Source organism: Sapajus apella, unplaced genomic scaffold (assembly GCF_009761245.1).
Source record: "Sapajus apella isolate SASKATOON/1434 unplaced genomic scaffold, GSC_monkey_1.0 scaffold148, whole genome shotgun sequence".
Lineage (NCBI taxonomy): Eukaryota > Metazoa > Chordata > Mammalia > Primates > Cebidae > Sapajus > Sapajus apella.
The window spans coordinates 2,673,012-2,693,132 of record NW_022437088.1 but is presented as its reverse complement, the minus strand read 5'-3'; the positions used below and the strand labels follow the sequence as shown (position 1 = coordinate 2,693,132).

General features: G+C 41.1%; 1 protein-coding gene across 1 annotated transcript; it reads left to right on the top strand.

Moving 5' to 3' along the window:
• Positions 1–1,223: 1,223 nt before the first annotated feature.
• On the top strand, positions 1,224–18,610 carry LOC116541165 (late cornified envelope protein 1F). The gene is made up of 2 exons (XM_032265157.1): positions 1,224–1,552; positions 17,877–18,610. Exon 2 carries the CDS (start codon positions 17,899–17,901, stop codon positions 18,316–18,318), a length of 420 nt encoding a protein of 139 aa, XP_032121048.1. The 5' UTR covers positions 1,224–1,552; positions 17,877–17,898; the 3' UTR covers positions 18,319–18,610.
• Positions 18,611–20,121: the final 1,511 nt, after the last annotated feature.

Below are 20,121 nucleotides of genomic sequence, written 5' to 3'. Positions count from 1 at the left end.
ATTGATGCTCTGAGAAAGGGGGCACACACACACCTCTCTCCAAATATGTAAGCTCTGTACATGTGTTTATAAATACACATGTATCTCCACCATGTTTTGGTTAGGGTCACCATGTCCATAGTGACCTAGATATCATTCCCAAGCTCTGGGCATATCCAGAGTCTGTCAGGGGCTGGGAAGAAGAGGACTTGTCCCTCGTGTGATTTAATCTGGCTTTTCTTGGTAGTCATCTGTAGAAATCATTTAATTTGTGGACTACCTTGCAGTCATGGCTGTCTCAGTGACCACTGTGTCCTAGAATGAATAGCAACGTGTTTCATTAATATCCTAAAAATGTGTAAATTCAAAACACTCCATTCATTTAAATCCTGTGAACATATAGAAAGCTAGTGACCCCAGGGGAGAGAGAGGACAGGGGCTTCCAAAGTAGCAACATAAACACATTGACATTAAATATTAAGGACTCTTGTTCTTAAAAGGCACCTGTCCTCCTATGATCTGGGGCAGCGTCCCACCAGCCATTTGACCCCACTTGGAAGAGTAGACCTATAATGTCTCACAGCCATGTCTCTTTTCTTCCTCTTTCTCCAGTGCCCTCAAAGTGACCCCAGAAAAGTCCTAATTCTCACACTAATACAAAGAGCAGAGCTGCTGCTTCTTGTTTCTCTGATGAGCTGCTTCCGGGTTCACACCTCAATACTGACACATCAAGGTCCCCACCAGAAGAAAAGGGTTATTTAAAAGCAAACATCACCAAACAATCAGACTCACTCTCATCAGAAAAAAAGCTGTGCTTCATTTGTTAACCAAACATCAGTATCTTCACTCTGTATTCAGCAAAGTATGAATATTTCGCTTATTCAGAGCCTACAACATTTCAGTCTCTCTGTCAGGCACCCTTTCTCTTTTTTAGGTTACTTTATTGATTTTCACAACCAACTAATTCTTCTGTAACTAATCCTTTTTTATCTTCCAGCTTTATGGTTTAAAAAACAGAAATGATACAGGCTAAATTGTTCCAACAGTCCCGCCTCACAGGGCCTGGTCCTGGGCTGGTTCTACTTCCAGGGTTTTACTTGTGTAGATGTCTACACTGCACCCACAGCCACACAGTTTCGTGGTGCACAGAGAGAGAAATAAACAAGCATGGAAACCTCACGGATGAGTACTTCAACTTCAACCCAGGTTACACTGAGCATCAGGCACTTTTGGAAAGACAGAAGTGAGATAGGCCTAAGTTCCAAGACTGAGAACAGAGAGGCTCTCAAGGCAAGCAGCCTTCGAGTAAATGAGGTGGGTGATGGTAGGAGTTATCCTGAGACCCCATTTCAAGTAGGCACTTTCCTACCTGGGAGTGGCTGCCTTGAGCCCGGGGAGAGAGTCACCACCTGTCACAGGACCCACGTGCTGTCAGGAGGCAGGTCCTCTCATGCCCAGGCCCTGTCTCACAGCTGAAGCACAGCCCAGGCCAGGATAAAAGGACTCCGGACCAGAGCACCCCATCCACACACCTCCTGAGGTGCTGAAGAGCCCTGTGCTACGTGTGACTCCGGTAAGAACAGGAGCAGGGATGCTGAGAACAGGGAAGGAGGGGAGGCGGGGAAGGGTCTCGGGGCTACAGCCATGTTGTCAGAGGTGGAGAGTTTAGAAAAGACTGAAAGGGTAGGCTGCAAAAAGGGGTCTGAGCACTAACTGGGAACGGGAAGGAGAAGAAGAAAAGAGCTGGCTGGCTGTGCCATGTGCCTTTGAACTCTAGAGGAAACACATTGCTCTGGGATGAGGTGGGCCTTCCAAGATGGGAGCTTGAAACACAGAGACCTGCTCCACTCTGGCCGGCCACAGGAGGGAAGCCCACCTTGGAAGACACAACCCTGTCTCTGCCTGCAAGGGAAGAACTAGAGCCATGGACATGGGACTAAAGGCTCTTTCGGGCTTATGAACCCCAAAGTTTTATGGATCTGAGACTTGTTCACGAACTTCCCGGGTTGGTTAAGACACACCAAGCCTGAGAGCCACCATGTCAGCCATCAGCCTGAGCAGGTGGTGAGCTGAGGAAGTCTGAGCTCCAACCTGAGATCAGGCGGTCAGCGTTCCAGTACTCGCTGTGCAGCAGTTGATGAATTTATCTGTCTCTGTTGAAGTGAGTTTACTGACCTAGTAGTCTCCCAGATCCTGTGCAATGCCGACCTTCCAAAGTAAAATTGTCTTGCAAGTTATGACAAGAGAGAATGACTGCTTCTTTCCTTTTAGAAATAATTTTCCCTTAAATGATTTGTAATTAGACAATTTCCAGCTGAAGACATATTTGTAATACTTTCCTTCTCCACTGACAACACATTAGAATCTTAGATGCATTTTGCAATATTGTTTAGTCTTAGTTTACAATTGTCTGACATTCAAAGATGTCCTAAGCTTGAAAAAGATGATATGAGAGTTTGAGGAAGTTATTGGAAGTAAAACTACTGAAGATTATGTTTTTATACTTGAGTGATGCTAAGAGTGTCACAGGGACAGAGGTGGCCTCTACTTGGGTCTGATTTTCTGTCTGATTCTCCCACAGCTCCTGAACACCCACCTCCAAGATGTCCTGCCAGCAGAGCCAACAGCAGTGCCAGCCTCCTCCCAAGTGCCCCGCACCTAAGTGCCCCCCAAAGTGCCCCCCTAAGTGCCCTCCAGTGTCTTCCTGCTGCAGTGTCAGCTCTGGGGGCTGCTGTGGCTCCAGCTCTGGGGGCTGCTGCAGTTCCGGGGGAGGTGGCTGCTGCCTGAGCCACCACAGGCGCCGCAGGTCCCACCGCCACAGACCCCAGAGCTCTGACTGCTGCAGCCAGCCCTCGGGGGGCTCCAGCTGCTGTGGAGGGGGCTCCAGCTGCTGTGGGGCGGGCAGCGGCCAGCACTCTGGAGGCTGCTGCTGAAGCGAACCTTGACTTCCTCTTTCTTCTGAGCCTGCCTAAGGGCTGAGAGTTTCCAGCAGAAGCTTGAAGTCTTGCCTGGAGTATCCCTCTGGTCTGATATCAGGAAGCCCAAAATCTTTCTCCTTAATGGCATTTAGAGACTTCCTTCTGCATATCCATGGCTGCCCTGGGAACTCCGAAGCACACACCTAGTTCCTCCGCAGCTCATGCTGCTGTATTCTGCTGCCTGAACTGAAGAAATAAAATCCAGAATCTGCTCCCCAACTTGGTACCAGCCTGCTTGGTTTTTCTGTTTGTGTCTCCTTGTTCTGTTCTCCTGTGTCTGCTGGTGGCTGCTGAGGCCTCAGTGGACAGAGGACTGGGAAAGGGTCAGGAGGAAAAAGCTTGCATTTTTGTGTTTTGTGTTTTTTCTTCTTTCTGCGTTTTCATTTTAAAGCAAGGGACTGAAGGAGCATTGGGAAGCATTGTTCTTTCAACTTCTGGCTCCCTTCATGTATGTAACTGTGTCCCCCAACCATGGCCAGGAAGCCAACTTCATTCTCCTTCCCACTGTCACCACTTCACTCTTGTGTTCCTAGTTCCCCATTCCTTCCACCAACAAGCTCCCTGGACTCCTCCTTCAGATTATATGTACATGTAGTAGACATATGAATAAAAATGTATATATAGGTGTATATATACACACACATATTTACATATGCACACATTATATGAAATAAATGTTATATTTTAAATTTAAATCACATATTGATGTATAATTTTCACAGAATAAAATTCCTTTGAAAATATACAATTCAATTAGTTTTGCTAAATGTATACACTCTTGTAAACATGATTGCAAGCAACACTCTAAAAATGTAGTTGATTATTGATTAATTAGTATTTGCAGAAGGTTTAAAAATAGGCTATGTGTTTATGATTTATTTCTGGATTTTGTGTTTTGTTTCATTGGTCTATATGTTTGTTTTTATGCCAGTGCCATGCTGTTTTTGTTACTATAACTTTGTAGTATAATTTGAAATCAGGTAGCCTGATGCCTCCAAATTTATTCTTTTTTGCTCAGGAGTACTCTCATTATTTGGAGTCTTCTGTAGGTCCATAAAATATTTAAGCCTTTCTTTTTCTATTTCTTTGAAGAATGTTGTATTAGTCAGCATTCTGCAGAGGGACAGAACTAATAGGATATATGTATCATGAAAGGGAGTTTATTAGGGAGAATTGAGTCACGTGGAATTTTCACAAAGATTACATTGCATCTGTAGGTTGCTTTGACTACTGTAGTCATTTTAACAATATTAATATGCCAATTTATGAGCCTGGGACATCTTTCCATTTGTTTGTGTCCTCTTCGATTTCTTTCAACAATGCTTTTAGTTTTCATTGTAGTTCTTTCACATCTTTGGTTAAATTTATTTCTGGCTATTTTATTTTTTGCAGCTATCATAAATGAGATTGTTTTCTTGATTTCTTTTTCAGATTGATTCCTGTAAGTGTATAGAAACACGACTGATTTTTGTATGTTGATTTGGTATCCTGCCACTTTGCCAAATTTATCAGTTCTAAGAGTTTCTTGGTGGAGTCTTTAGTTTTTCTAAATATAATAAGTTATCTGCAGAAAAGATAATTTGACCTCTTCCTTTCAAATCTATATGCCCTTTATTTCTTTTTCTTGGCCAATTACTCTGGCTAGGACTTCCAGTCTATGTTGAATTAAAGTGGTGAAAGTGGATATCCTTATCTTCTTTCATACTTAATAGAAAGTACATTTTTTCTTCATTCAGGATGATATTAGGTGTGAGTTTTATCATGTTGATGTATGTTCCTTCTATATGCAATGTCTTGAAGGTTTTTAACCATGAAGATATGTGGAATTTTATTGAATGCTTTTTTCAGCATCTATTGACAAAACTTTACCTAGATTAAGGAAGAAAAGCCCCAGATAAATAAAATCAGATGAAAGATGAAACATAATAATTTATATCACAGAAATATAAAGGATAATTAGAGACCGTTATGAACAACTGTGCACCAACAAACTGGAAAACCTAGAAAAATACAGATAAAATTACTGGACAACCTTCCAAGGTTGAACCATAAAGAAATAGAACAGGCCAATAATAAGTAATGAGATTAAAGTAGTAATAAAAAGTTTCCCATCAAGAAAAAGCCCCAGACCTGATAGATTTTTTGCTGAATTCTACCAAACATTAAAAGAACTAATTCTGATTCTACTCAAACTATTTCAAAACACTGAAGAAGACCAAATACTTCTACAAGGCCAGAATCACCCTGATATCAAAAACAGACAAAATAGAAAAAGAAAACTACAGGCCAATATCTCTGATGAACATAGATGCAAAAAGCTTCAACAAAATACTAGCAAACAGAATTCAACACTACCCTAAAAAGGCTATTCACCATGATAAAGTGGGATTCACCCCAGAAATACAAGAATGTTTCAACATATGGAAATAAGTTAACATGATGCATCCACAGCAACAGAATCAAGGATTGTCTTCTTTTTCAAGGCTGCATACTATTCCTTCTGCTATATAGTATATATATTCAGAATTTTAAAAATTCATTCATCCACTGACAGACATTTTAGGTTGTTTTCAGATCTTGGTTATTGCAAATAATGCTGAAGGAAGACTAGGAGTACAGGCATTTCTTGAAAATACCAATTTTATTTCCAGAAGTGGAATTAGTAGGTCATGAGGTAGTTCTATTTTCTATATTTTTTGGAAATTCCATATGGTTTTACATAATGGCTGTACCAATTTATATTTCCAACAAGAGCGTACAAGGATTCCCATTTTGCCACATCCTTGCCAACACTTGTTATGTTTCCTCCTTCTGATAATAGCCATTTTAACAAGCATGAAGTGATATCTCATTGTGGCTCTGATTTGTGTTTTCCTGATGATTGGTGAGATTGAGCACCTTTTTCTGTATACCTGTTGGACATTTGTGTGTCTTTTGAGAAATAGCTATTCAGTCTTTAGTTCATTTTTAAATTGGGTTGTTTAGTTTTTGCCATGCAGTTGTATGAGTTCCTTCATGGGCAATTATTAAGAGTTTGTCAAGATGAGAAAGCAAAAAAAGATCAGCAGTTTCCTTGGTGTTGGCTCTGATGCACAGAGATAAAAATATAACTCAGCTTAAACTATTTTATTTCCAGTTAGCTCTCAGTAATGTTTTCTTCCATCCCATGTTAGGATAAAGTATTGATGATGTAAAAGATAAATGCCTTGACCCTCAGAAAGTCAGTGCTTTGCTGATCAGCATGTCTGTATTGACCTGATAGCTAGTCTATGATTTTGCAAAGCCAAGACTTGAATTCCAGTCTTCCTGATACAACTATGTTGTTGACTCATCACCTACATCCTAGACCGGTCAGTTGAGGGCTTGGGTGTTGCCCTGCATGAAGGCAGAGGCATGTACCAGATAGAAACCCAGCCCCATCATCCTAGATATCAGGAGTTGAGCTTTTGAGTAGACCTGCCATTGTGACAACCTAGGAACTAACGTCCTGACCACTCCTTCATTTCTAAGCCCTTTGGAACAATCTGAGCAGGAGAACAAATATCATACCCAGGGGAAAAGGTGGCAGATCTCTCAAGGTGATGTGGCCCACACACCTCACTGAGCCTGTCTCAGAGTGTGTCTCCTATGAGGGTGGCCTGAGTCATAAGGAATAGCTATTTATAGACTGAAAATCAATGCTAATACCAATAAGTGGATTTGAAAGTCATTAAACATCCATTGTGCCCATGGCCTTGTGTTGAGTAATTGAGGTAAAGAAATATAAAACACCTGAGGCAGGTAATTAAAGAATTTACTATTATCTCATTAGAATGATATGCCACAGGAAGGAAAAAAGAAGTAGAATTGAGCCACACTGTCCTGGAAGGGCAGAGACCATGGCTTGCATTGCAGACAGAAGCATAACCAAAGCACAAAAATAATCCAGTTCAGCTTCAGGTCATTTCTGAAGGTACATGGCAAAGGCTTAAACTAGAGGAAGCACACAAGGTCTTATTTCACTGCAGGAATTTGGACATTTACCCTTATACGGTGTGCAATCCTGAATAAGATTTTACTAACGACTGAGTGTTAAGTATTTATGGAGATGAGAGAGTCTTTTTCTGAATCTCACACTGGAACAGCATCAAGGAGGCCCTTTTATCCCGGCCTTGGACTGTGTCCCGATGGGTGAGGCAGCACCTGGGCGTAAGAGGACCTGCCTCTTGTCACCTAGATGGGTCATATGACCAGGTGATAACTAGCAGCTTCTCACCTGGGATCAGAATAGTTCCCATTAGTGCCACCTCATTCTCCTTGGAGCTGCCTTACGTCTTTTCCTTGGAGTTTGGCTCCCCAAGCCCCTCTTTTTCTATATCCCCGATAGTATCATTTAAACCAAAATTTTACAGAGATCCTTTAATGTCACTGATGTGTCCCAGATTCTGTGTGTGTGTGTGTGTGTGTGTGTGTGTGTGTGTACAAATACATGTCTATACCATCACTTTTACAAGCCTGGTAGGAGTCAGACACACGTGGGACAGAATCCTGGTTCTGTCACTTATTAGCTGTGTGACTTCTGAAAATCCCAAATTATCTCATCCTCTGTTTCCTGAAATTGAAAGGAGAATAATAAAGATATTTAAATTTAAAGGAGAATAATAAAGAATAATAAAGATATGAAGATAATAAAGATTAGTCTCCAGGATGTTGTGAGAATCAACGAAACTATAGAAAGGAAAGGCTCATTAAAGTTCCTGGAACACAGTGACCCCTCATATGAAATATCTATCAATAATTTTAAAGGGAATGAATATTTTTTGAGATGGTCCGAGTCCGGGGCACTATGTGAAGGACCCCTGGAAAAGAGACCTCTAGTGGAGGAGGCTGGAAGACCTGAAAAAGTAGGAGGACTTGAAATGCAATGGGAAAGATTCAGTGTTATTTCTTTGTTTCAACATGAACAAAAGTTTTTGTCTGAAGGTCTGTTTAAAAACATTTTTAGGAGATTAAGATTTATTACTGTCAATTTGGTATATAACAGGTGTTCCTTCCATATCTTGAGGGCAATATTATTTAAAAAAGAAAAGAACTAATTAGATGAAAGCGAATTAGACCAGGGAGCAATCATGTGAAAAAGTTCTCTTTTCAGGAAGTGTCAAAAACAATTCTCCAGAACATGTGATGAGGTAAAAATTGTCACAATAATACCAATATCCAGATAATAATGGGTATAGAAAATCAATATCTGAGCTATGTATATGGACATAGGCATAGATACAGAAGTAGATCATATAGATACAGATACATAAGCGACCTAGTTCTGTTATTACAGTATCATATATCTCAAGGTACTTGACCTTCCCTGCAGTTACACTGCTTTACTTCTGTAGGGTTTCTCTATGATCCTAATCTTCATTGGAATCCAAAAATGATCTTTCCACACCATCCCCCACTCCAGAAATAATGACCCCTGACCATTAATAAAGTCTCATCCAGGGCTCTGCACTGTGTTCAGGATCAAGGTCAATGGCCACCGACTGACATTCAAGGCTCTGTGCATAAGACCCTGTACAATTCCTCTAATTTATGCTTTGCTAAGCAGGACTGCCCACTAGCAGTTCAAATCTCACTTGCTCAATTTTCCTTTCTTTTTGACATACCTCATGAATCAAGTTTGAATGAAACTTTTGACAGCACAATTTGTGACTTATATTGTGTAGTCCCCATTAGCTACTAGTACAAAGTCATGGCCACATGGGTGGTTAAGACTTTTTAAATCCTGAAAGCAGCATTAGTGGTGGAGGTTCATGGGAGGTATGAATGATAAACCTTAGAAAAGAAGTTGGAAACATATTCTGTTAAGTCTTAAATGTAATACTTAAGAAGCACACACATTTTTTTTCTATGGGGAGTTGCTGTTTTTGCAGAAGTGGAGTGGCAAGTTGAGAAATATAGTACAGGAAGTGTGTTCTGGAACAAAGTGTAGATAATTTAATGAAGATAAAAAAGGAAGAAAGAAACAAGATTTGATGGAATGTTAATAGAAAAACAATTTTTATATGTAAATGTGCCTAGAACTAAACTTATTGCAGAAGTAGTCAGTGGGAAAACTGTATTTTCAAAACATATTCATGGGTTTCGTTCTCTTTTTCATGTGTACACATGCATATGTGTCCATGTTTCTGTGTGCACCTGAAAATGTTCAGAAGTATATGTATTTGCATGTCGTGTGTATATGTGCACACACATATATGTGAGGGAGGAAGGATGTTGGGTGCAGCTAGGACCAGTCTCTCCATCCTTCTCTCCCTCTAGGGCTATACTCATAGAGGGAGAGAAGCGTGGTGAGACTGGTTAGGCCCTTGAAGGGGACCAGAGACAAAGAAGCTGTGCTTATAAGAGACAGTTCAGACTTGGTCAGAAGCAATGCTGCTTCAGGCTAGTTGACATAGGACAGACAGAGTTGGGAGCAGTGATCCCTTCCCACTCCTGCCCCCATTAACCCCAATTCACTCCAGAGCACCCCACTGTCCCCTGAGGTTCCAAGACCACCACCAGCAGAGGACAGGATGAGGATAGCAATAGCCACTCAAGGAGAATAGGGTTCTCATAGAACAAGACACTGAGCAGATTCCTTGTTTTATTGTTTTAATCAGCAGATGCACACTGCAAGAAGATATGACATGGAGTGAGCTAGGAGCTTACACAGAGGGTGGGAGGGTGGCCACAAATGTGAGGTCCAAGGCCAGTGGATGGAGATCCAGGAGAGGATCTGAGTTTCTGGACTCCAGGGAGAAGATATGCTCTTGGTAAGTTCAGAGCATTCCCTGGGACCTGTGAGCCTCTCAGGTAGGCCTAGGAGGAGAAGGGGGATGGCCTAGAACAGGATTCCGCTCTTCTAGACTCAGGGTCTGCTTCAGCAGCAGCCTCCAGTGTGGCCACTGCCCCCTCCACAGCAGCTGGAGCCCCCTCCACAGCAGCTGGAGCCCCCCGAGGGCTGGCTGCAGCAGTCAGAGCTCTGGGGTCTGTGGCGGTGGGACCTGCGGCGCCTGTGGTGGCTCAGGCAGCAGCCACCTCCCCCGGAACTGCAGCAGCCCCCAGAGCTGGAGCCGCAGCAGCCCCCAGAGCTGGAGCCACAGCAGCCCCCAGAGCTGACACTGCAGCAGGAAGACACTGGAGGGCACTTAGGGGGGCACTTTGGGGGGCACTTAGGGGCGGGGCACTTGGGGGTGCACTTGGGAGGAGGCTGGCACTGCTGCTGGCTCTGCTGGCAGGACATCTCGGAGGCGGGTGTTCAGGAGCTGAAGGAGAGTCAAATAACAAGTCAGACCCAAGCAGAGGCCACCGCTGTTTATTCTTGTCCTTTCCAACATTGTTTCTCTTTCCTTAGTTTGATAAACTGTTTAACTGTAATGGTAGATTACACTAAATGTAGATAAATGGTAGATAATCACTAAAAATTGTGTCATTTCTTGTGGTTTGGCAAGTGTTCTCACACTATCTTTTGAGTCCCACAATTTCATCTTAAGTCAAGAATTACTATATCTTTTACAAAGAAGGAAACTGAGGCAATACACCATGTGAAAAAAATGCCAAGATTAAACATTTAGTAAATTAAAGAAAGCAATTTTTCTCATTGTGTCAAACAAAACCCTGAAACTGTTCATATAGAAATCTGGTGATATAAATATTTTCTTGAAAAAAGATAATGAAGAATTTTCTCTTAAAGTAACTTCCTAGATGACTTTATCTTGCAAAAACCTGTGCATGTAGAATTGTAAATGGCTTTGGAGACAGGCTGGTCTCACAGCCTCCCTTTGTTAAGGAAGATGCTGAAGAACAGTAGTTTTGGTGCACAGAGGGGATTTGAACTCAGGAATCCTGGCTCTAGGCTGGTGCACGGCCATATTCAGCACACAAAGGCCTCACAGAAACATCTTGGCACCGTGATCCTCAACTTGCTATGTCTAACTACTTAAAGAGAGTCTCAATTCAAATTTGAATCTGGAGATAAATGGGTTTCCAAAAGCCCTGAAAGATCCTGTAATTATCTCTATTCCACTGATTGAGAACTACTATCTCTAGCTGAAACTTAGAAGGATTGCTACAGTTTTGCTCTGAAAAGGAAGTGTCCTCTTTGAAACTGTTCTAGCAGAGTCTGGCTGCCTGGGCTTCAATTCCCTCTGACCTTAAAACTCACCCAGTTGAAGTGCAAAGTCAGAGACATCTACTTCTTCTTTGTGTTACTATTTGGTACTCTTCATGCCTCCTGTGCACACCCTCCTTTAATATTCCTGAGGTCTTGACTTCCATCCAGATGAAGCCCAGTCCCCAAAGCCCTGTCCAGCCTCCCCTTCTGCCCTGGGCTGAGCAACTCTCTGTGGAAGCCCCTGCTCCTATTCTCAAAGGACACTTACCAGGATCACAGGCAGCACAGGGTCCTTCAGCACTTCAGGAGGTGAGTGGATGGGGTGCTCTGGCCCAGAGCCCTTTTATCCTGGCCTGGGCTCTGCCTCCAGCTGTGAGACAGGGCCTAGGCATGAGAGAACCTGCCTTTTGACAGCCACGTGGCTTCTGAGGGGGTGGTGACTGGCAGCTCTTCACCTGCCTTCCTCCCTGGGGTTCACGAAAGCTGCTCCCAGCTTGGAATATGGCCACTTAAAAATAGAAATGGGGTGGGAAAATCCCACCATTGTTTCCTGTCTTGCTCTCTGTAGAGAACATCTAATCTGTTTAGTTTTGGAGCTTGAGTTCTCTATTTCGTTAACTCCAAAATCTTGGCTCTGTTGCTCTGGGCAACCTGGCTTAACTCAAGTTTTACAGAATGCTCCAACCCTCAAGTCTCTTACAGTGGAGTGTGTGTGTGTGTGTGTGTGTGTGTGTGTGTGTGTGTGTGTGTGTGTGGTGTGTGTGTTTGTGTTCCTGCATTATAGCCATTAGGCAACTGCTTAAAGAGTCAGATCTAGAGAGAAACCTGATTCTGCCACTTACTACCTGCCTGACCTTGTGAAAAATATGAATAGCTCATCGCCCTTGTTCTCATTTGTCAACTCTGCAATAGAGATAATATAAAAAATATTGTGCAGGGATGGCTGGAAGTCAATGAAATAAAGCAAAGGAAGTTTCTGGTGGAGAGTTTATAATATGTCATTTTCTCCAAACAAATGCCAATGCATTCATATTTTTAAATTACATCTGCTTTCTGAGGACAGCGGATTTGATCAGAAAATATAAGACTCTTGTTTTGTTGAAGTTTTAATGAGACTATATAAAGGAATGAAGGAATAAATGAATGAAGTTTTACAGAGGAGGGAGAGAGAGATGACTTGATCTGCTAATGAGAATGAGAATTAAGATTTTCCAGGGTTATGTGGGTGGGCTTAAGTGAAGCCCACCGATGAAGAAGGGGAAAGGTAGAGGAGACGGTGAGATTGTGTAAAACGGGCTCTGCCTGGTGTAGCGGACCAAGGGAAGGACATTCCTAGTGGGTGGAGACTGGAATATGTTTAAGATCTGGAGTATTGCACGTTTTATAGAATCTTTTCTTTGTGCTTTTAAGCCTGTGTCAAATGCTGGAAGGTCCCAATTCAGTTATCTGCATGAACACAGGCTTCGATTTTAAAAATATTAGCATTTTTACACTTTCAGGAGATTAAGGGAAGGGGCTAGAGCTTACCTCTGGGTTAAGATAGTAATTTAGATAATAATCATCCCATATATGGTATTGTAAGATTATTAAACAACTAAACAAATTTATCAGATGAAAGCAAATTAGAGTGGGAGGTGATATGCAAAGAAAGCCTACTTCCTTCCTGGCTTGGAGACCTCTGGAACTCCCTGGACCCTGAGTGCATGTTGACTTGATAATACCTGGGTCACTTTGTGCAGTAGGAACACTGGTAGCATGTGGCTGAGATGGGTGTATTGGTATATATTTCTACTTAAAAATATTACAAAGACTATGAAAGAAACCACATATGCAAATGTGTGTGCATGTATGAATATATGTGTATGTTACCATATCTGTCAGTATCTTGCATTGTCTTGTGTTCTGCCTCTCCAAAATTGTTCTGCTTCTCATCTCTCTTGTGCTTCCTTTTCTCTATTCTTCACTGAATTCCTGAAAAGCTCTCTCTCTCTATCTTTCAAGCCTCTTGAACATTTCCCCAGATCATTAAGGAAATACCATCTTCAGGTCCCCACTGGGTCCACGTGAGCTCCAATCTCTATCAACTCGTGTTTGAGGCATATGCAATATGATCCTTTGCTACATCTCCAGTATAGGCTTTGCCGTCTCCCTGTAGAAATGCTTAGGGTGAAATGACCCGTTTTCTCTCTTTTGTTTTGTTTTTAACTTTTATTTTAGGTTCAGGGGTACACAAGCAGGTTTATTATGTAGGTAAACTTGTGTCATAAGGGTTTGTTGCTAAGATTATTTCATCACCTAGGCATTAAGCCTAGTACTCAATAGTTGGGTTTTTTTTTTTTTTTTTCTCCCTTCCCTTTTCCCACCACTTGCTTTCAGGAATGCCCCAGTGTCTGTCGTTCCCTTCTTTGTGTTCATGTGTTCTCATGATTTAGCTCTCACTTATAAGGGAGAATATTCAGTATTCGATTTTATGTTCCTGCATTAATTTTTTGAAGATAATAGCCTCCAGCTCCATCCATGTTCCTGCAAAGGATATAATTTTATTCTTTTTATGGCTGCATACTATTCCATGCTATATGTATATCACATTTTCTTTATCCAGCCTACCACTGATGGGCATTTAGGTTGATTCCATGCCTTTGCTATTGTGAATAGTGCTGAAGTGAACATACACATTCATGTGTCTTTACGATTGAACACTTTATATTCATTTTGGTAACCCTCCTTTTCCAACATCCGGGCTTTATTCCATGATCTATGCATTTCTAAAACAGTGCCATTCAACTGTAACTTCTTCATGAATCTTAATTTTCAAATATGACTACAATAAACTATCCTTGATTCTGCAGCTTGGTTCTTATATTTATGTACCCCGCAACAGTTTCTAAAACAGGGGAGGACTCCATGGGTAAGCAATTTAAAAATGAATTGATTACTATTCACATCATCTTAACTTTGTGCATGACTTAAGCCATCATCATTGGAATTCTCACTCTGAGATATTACATTACATTATACTAGCCTTATCACCCTGCAGAAATCAGCCACGGAATTACTTGGCTATAGCTTATGATGTTCCAAAGAATGCATTTAATGAGAGACTAATCAAGACATTGATTACTCAGCTTACATTGGCATTTCTGATCTAGAAGCCCAGCCCATTCATTCCAAGGTTCATGAGGATTAGAAGCTATTCTATCCATGACTCTGATACCACAAAGGGTAGCACCCAATCTGTCAATTAATCTGACATGCATTGGGCTAATAAGGTAGCAATATGATGTAACATCATAAGGATTGTTTTCTTATGTTTGGTGCTAAATTTCAACAGCATTTGAAATTTATTGAATTTGTCACCATTTTAATACCAGCAATATGCACTAGCAAAGGAGTGGTTTTCTGAGAGTATATTTCTATGTTGTCAGGCTCTCATATCACAAAAGATAGGCTGGAAGAATGCTGAGACCTTGTCAAAATTAACTTAGACTTAGTGGATTTTACTCTGTGTCCCAGAGCCAGCGCCACACATAAGTGGTTTTTAATTCGTTTTCTTCCTCTGCAACTCCTGCATAGAGTGGTAACAATAAACCGATACTCCAAAGTTATTAGAAGAATATACAGCATATCTAATTATTTCTTTATAAGTAATTGGATCAAATATTTAAGCATAAAAATTGATAAATCTCATCACATAGTAAAAGAAAACTGTATGTCAGAAAGCATAATTTTAAAAGGTGGAAAATATAAATAACCAGCTGAGAAAAAGTAAAATACATACGTCAGGAATAGTATTAAAATTCATGGTAAATAGTACATCCTTACAACTTTATAGAAAAGAAATAAGCCTGTCTACAAATCAATGGGCAAAATGCATGAGAAAGACAGACAGCTTGGAAAGAAATACAAATTTCATATTTGCATATACAAGTAACCAAAGACTTGTATATAAAACAAGGATGGTCTTTCCAGGATGAGGGCTGAGTCTGCCACTGAATTACCTGGCTGTGGCTCATGTTGTTCCAAACAATGTATTTAATGCGAAAGTAGTTAAGATATTGGTTACTCAGCTTACATTAGTAGCTCTTATCTAGAAGCACAGCCCATTCATTTCAAGGACGATAAGGATTAGAAGCTATTCCTTTGCATCGACTAGAAGAAACTTAAAATCAAGGACCAAAGAGTATTGCTGAAGGTGATAGGAAACGGGTCTTCTAAATTGGCACAATAATGAAAATTCGGATGAAATTTGCCGACCCATTACTCAACAAATAATCATTTTGCGTATACAAATTAAAATTTAAAATGAGCATACTCTTTATCCAGCGGTTGTACTTCCAAGAACTTAAGGAGAAAAACTTTGATAAACAAGAATGATTACTATAGAAAATTAAAATAGCATTAAGAGTTAGGAAAATTGCAAGATGTAAGAATAAATCTATATTAACTAGCAACAAATAATTCAGAAATATAATTTAAAAAGTGGCTATTTAAAATAGAAAAAATACATAAAATCTAAAATATAATTTTAATGTAAAATATATTTGACAAAATGAGACTATTAAACAGCATTACAGAATAACATAACAGAGAGATACACCATATTTTTGGGTGAGTAGAAAAAAGTTATAATAAAATATGACAACTATGCATAAATTAATGCATATTCTTAATGATGTTTTCATCAAAATTCTAATGTTTTGTTTTGTTTCATCTTCATTGTGTGGGGCATGACAAACTGGCTCTAGTTCTTACATAAAAGAGCAAAGGTTTAGTAATCGCCAAGCCAATCTTAAAAAATGATGGAAACTGTGTGATTTAGATATCACAATTGATTATACACCTATGGTAATTAAGGCAGCCGGATGTTCTCAGAGGTGTTGACAAATTGACAATGACAGAAATTGTCCCTCCAATTATAAATTTACAGAAATGTGAAAAATTGATTCTGACCCAGAGGTATTTCAGATAAGTGGGAAAAATTGAATATTTGATTACGATACTAAGACAGTTGGTTATCCATTCAGAAAAATGTTTAAAATATATTAAAATGTACAAAAAGTCCTTTCTTGATTGAATAAAAACCTTCTTTTTAAGAGGAAAAAAAATTCAACTTTTTAAACATAGGGAAAAGATTTCTGAACTTACAAATGGTTGAGATTTATTAAAATCGTGTAAAGTGCAAACAACATAGTTATTGTTGCAGAAATTCAACTATGTTAAAAATAAAACACTAGTTCATCAAATGACACCATTAAAATGCAAACAAGAATATACTTTCTTAGAATATATATTCACAACACATTTAATAGCCGTACATTAGAACCAGATCCCATGGGCTCATTAACACTGGAGAGGCAAGAAGGGCAGTATTAGGGCCAAAACTTCAAGGCTCCAAAAAGGAGAAGTGAGAGCCTTAAAGGCAGGTGCCCTCCAGGGAGATTAAAACAGGAGATGATGGTTGGGATTTTCCAACCCCGCCTCTATTTCAAAATGGCCATATTCCATGATGGGAGCAGCTTCCCTGAATACCCATGAAGGCAGACATGTGCAGAGCTGCCAGTCATCACCTGTCACAGGACCTACGTGGGTGGCAGGAGGCAGGTCCTCTCATGCCCAGGCCGTGTCTCACAGCGGCAGGCAGAGCCCAAGAACAGGATAAAAGGGCTCAGGGCCAGAGCACCCCATCCACTCACCTCCTGAGGTGCCAAAGGACCCTGTGCTGCTTGTGACCTCCGTAAGTGTCCCCCGGGTACTGGTGAAGGGGCTTCCACAAAGGGATGCCCTGATCAGGGCAGGAGGGGAGGCCAGGCATGGCCTCCAGGGCTGAGGTAGTGCTGGCATCCATATGAGTGAAAGAGGGAGTCTCAAAAGAACTGAGGAAGGGCAATGGGGACAGACAGTGGACATGAGAAGAGGAAGTCCCGTGATGGTGACTTGGTGCTCTGGAGAAATGAGATGGATCTAGAGTTCTCGGGTCTCTCGTCTGAAGCCATTGCAACATTGTCATGTTCACCTGTAGGTGTTTTTAGAAAGGGATCTTTACCTTGGAAAATATAACTGTCCTTTCTTGAAAAGTTGAGATGGAGACAGTGGTTCCCAGGCAGTGTAGAGGGTATCACAGCTAACAGACTCGCTTAAACTCACATTTAATGGTGCTTGGTGAGACAGCCAAAGTAGACAAAAAATATATACAAGTGCTGAGCATTCGGTACAGGTGTTTGTCTGCTGAAAACGTCAGAGCACTGGACTAAGTCGGGAACCTGGATAAGAGTCTCAACGTAATTAAATGATATTTTTCCTCAGTTCTCCAACATTCTTTACAGTTCTGAACTTCGATGTCCTTACAACAAGATAATCTAGAAACTTCTTCCAAAAGAGAATTACTGTTTTCCCTTGAAAAACCACTTTGTTTCCAAACTCCTTTGTAGACTGTTTTCACGATTCAGGTGTATAGTGGAAGCAGAATGTCTCCTCTACATATTCCATGCTTGATTTTGAGAATGCTTTCTTAATATCTTTTGGCCTCATTTTTCTAATTATAAAATAGCTGAAAATGCTTTATGATTTTATAAGTATATTAAGAGCATTAGGTTCAAAACAGAGGCTATAAGTGTATTTAGTCAATTATTAGAAATAATGAAACTTCCAGAGATTAATTAGCTACAAATACACTTAAGCAGTTCATTGAAATGAAGGGATTAGAAGTTATGCTGAATGGGGATAACTTTCTAAGAATAGGCAGGAATGGTCTCTTTCTGGGTCTAACTTGCTGTCTGTCTCTCCCCCAGCTCCTGAACACCCGCCTCCAAGATGTCCTGCCAGCAGAGCCAGCAGCAGCAGTGCCAGCCCCCTCCCAAGTGCACCCCCAAGTGCCCTCCCAAGTGCCCTGCCCCTAAGTGTCCCCCAAAGTGCCCCCCTAAGTGCCCTCCAGTGTCTTCCTGCTGCAGTGTCAGCTCTGGGGGCTGCTGTGGCTCCAGCTCTGGGGGCTGCTGCGGCTCCAGCTCTGGGGGCTGCTGCAGTTCCGGGGGAGGTGGCTGCTGCCTGAGCCACCACAGGCGCCGCAGGTCCCACCGCCACAGACCCCAGAGCTCTGACTGCTGCAGCCAGCCCTCAGGGGGCTCCAGCTGCTGTGGAGGGGGCTCCAGCTGCTGCGGAGGGGGCTCCAGCTGCTGCGGAGGGGGCTCCAGCTGCTGTGGAGGGGGCAGTGGCCACACTGGAGGCTGCTGCTGAAGTGGATCCTGTGCCTAAAAGAACACAAATGACCAAATATTTCCCTCTCCTCTTCCTTCTTCTGAGCCTGCCAATGTTGCTGATAGGTCTTGGTGAGGGCTGAGCTCAAGCATAGAGGATTCTTCTGTCTTGGAGTTCAGGGGCTCAAAAGTTCTCCCACAAAGCCTTTTACCAACCTTGTTTTGCATATATGTGGTTGCTCTGGGAAGCCCGAAGCACAGACCTATATCCCTTTGTAGCTTGTCTTTGTGCATAGCTCAGCCTGATGTAAAACAATAAAACTAGAAATATGCATTCCTTTTTGCCTTGACTGATTGTTATTTTTTCATTGGTTTTCACACTGTCCGCATCTCCAGGCTTTCCAAAGATGTCACTATCTACAGACCTTATTCAAATTTAGTCATTCTTCCTACTAATGTCCTTTATAGCAAAAGACAATTTTGTTGATTCAGAAGCCAAACCAGGATTCTTCATTGCCTTGACAGTAGTTGCCATGACTCCTCAGTCTCCTCCAATCCGAACAGTTCTTCACTTTCTTTGTCTTTCATGACATTGACCTTTTTAAAGGACCATCAGTTTTGTAGAATGCCCCTCAATTTGGGTTTGTCTGATGTTTGTTCTTGAGCGAGTTCAGATTACGCACTTTTGCAGAGATCCACAAAAGTGATGTTACCCTTAGAGCGTGATATTGAGCCTCACATGTGTCTAATTGTCCCATTGCTGGAGACACAACTTCCACCACTTGGTCTGCCAGCTTTCTCCATTGCAAATTTAATATTTATTCCTTTGAAACAAAAATTTGAGAAGAAGAGAATATTTCAGCTTTTTTTTTTTTTTTTTGAGTTGAAGTCTTACTCGCTCAGGCTGCAGTGCAGTGACGCGATCTCAGCTCATTGCAACATCTGCTTCCTGGGTTCAAGCGTTTCTCCTGCCTCAGCTGCCCAAGAAGCTGGGATTTTGGGTGTGTGCCACCACGCCTGGCTACTTTATGTATTTTTAGTAGGGATGGGGTTTCACCATGTTGGCCAGGTTGGTCATGAACTCCTAACCTCAAGTTATTTGCCCACCTCAGCGTCCCAAAGGGCTGGGATTACAAGGGTGAGCCACAGCAGCCAGCCCAAACATTTATTTGGTATCAAACATTTTCCCAACACGTTTTAAATATAATTGATGTTCTTTTACAAAACTATTATTACTATAATGTGGCTGGTATCACTGAGTATAGATTTTTAGCCATATCTCATACCCGGAGTCTATGTATACATGTGAAGCAAAGAGAGGTGGTAAGGAGGGGTCCTGAGAAGAATGAGCAATGTCCTGCAGTACAACTACTTGAAGGTCATTACAATTTCTTCTCATTGAATTTTTATTATATCTAATTTCCAGTGAGGACCATTCTTATCTATTTATCTCTCCCATACTATAACTCGATCTTCAGGTAAATTTCTAGAATACAATGTTTTTGTATAGAAAGATATGCTTATTATAAATTTAAACTCATTACACCTCAATAACTATCAAACTGCCATCGAGAATTGTTATGGCAACTTATATTACCATCTCAAAATATGTGTGTTACCGCAAATTGTCACACGCTATTTTGTTAATCATTAAAATAATTATCATTTTGAAATAACTAAATGAATCTGTTAGTCTCCTTTCTCAAATTCAAGATATTTCTTTTTTCTTTTGTTTGCATTTGTTTGAATATCAGTAAAGTTGAACATGTTTTTTGAATGTTTTGTTGTTTGTTTGTTTTAGATGGAGTTTTGCTCTTTTGCCCAGGCTGGAGTAAAATGGCAT

Excerpts from the sequence above, each read along its gene's own strand:
- LOC116541165 (XM_032265157.1), top strand. The coding sequence starts at position 17,899 with ATGTCCTGCCAGCAGAGCCAGCAGCAGCAGTGCCAGCCCCCTCCCAAG.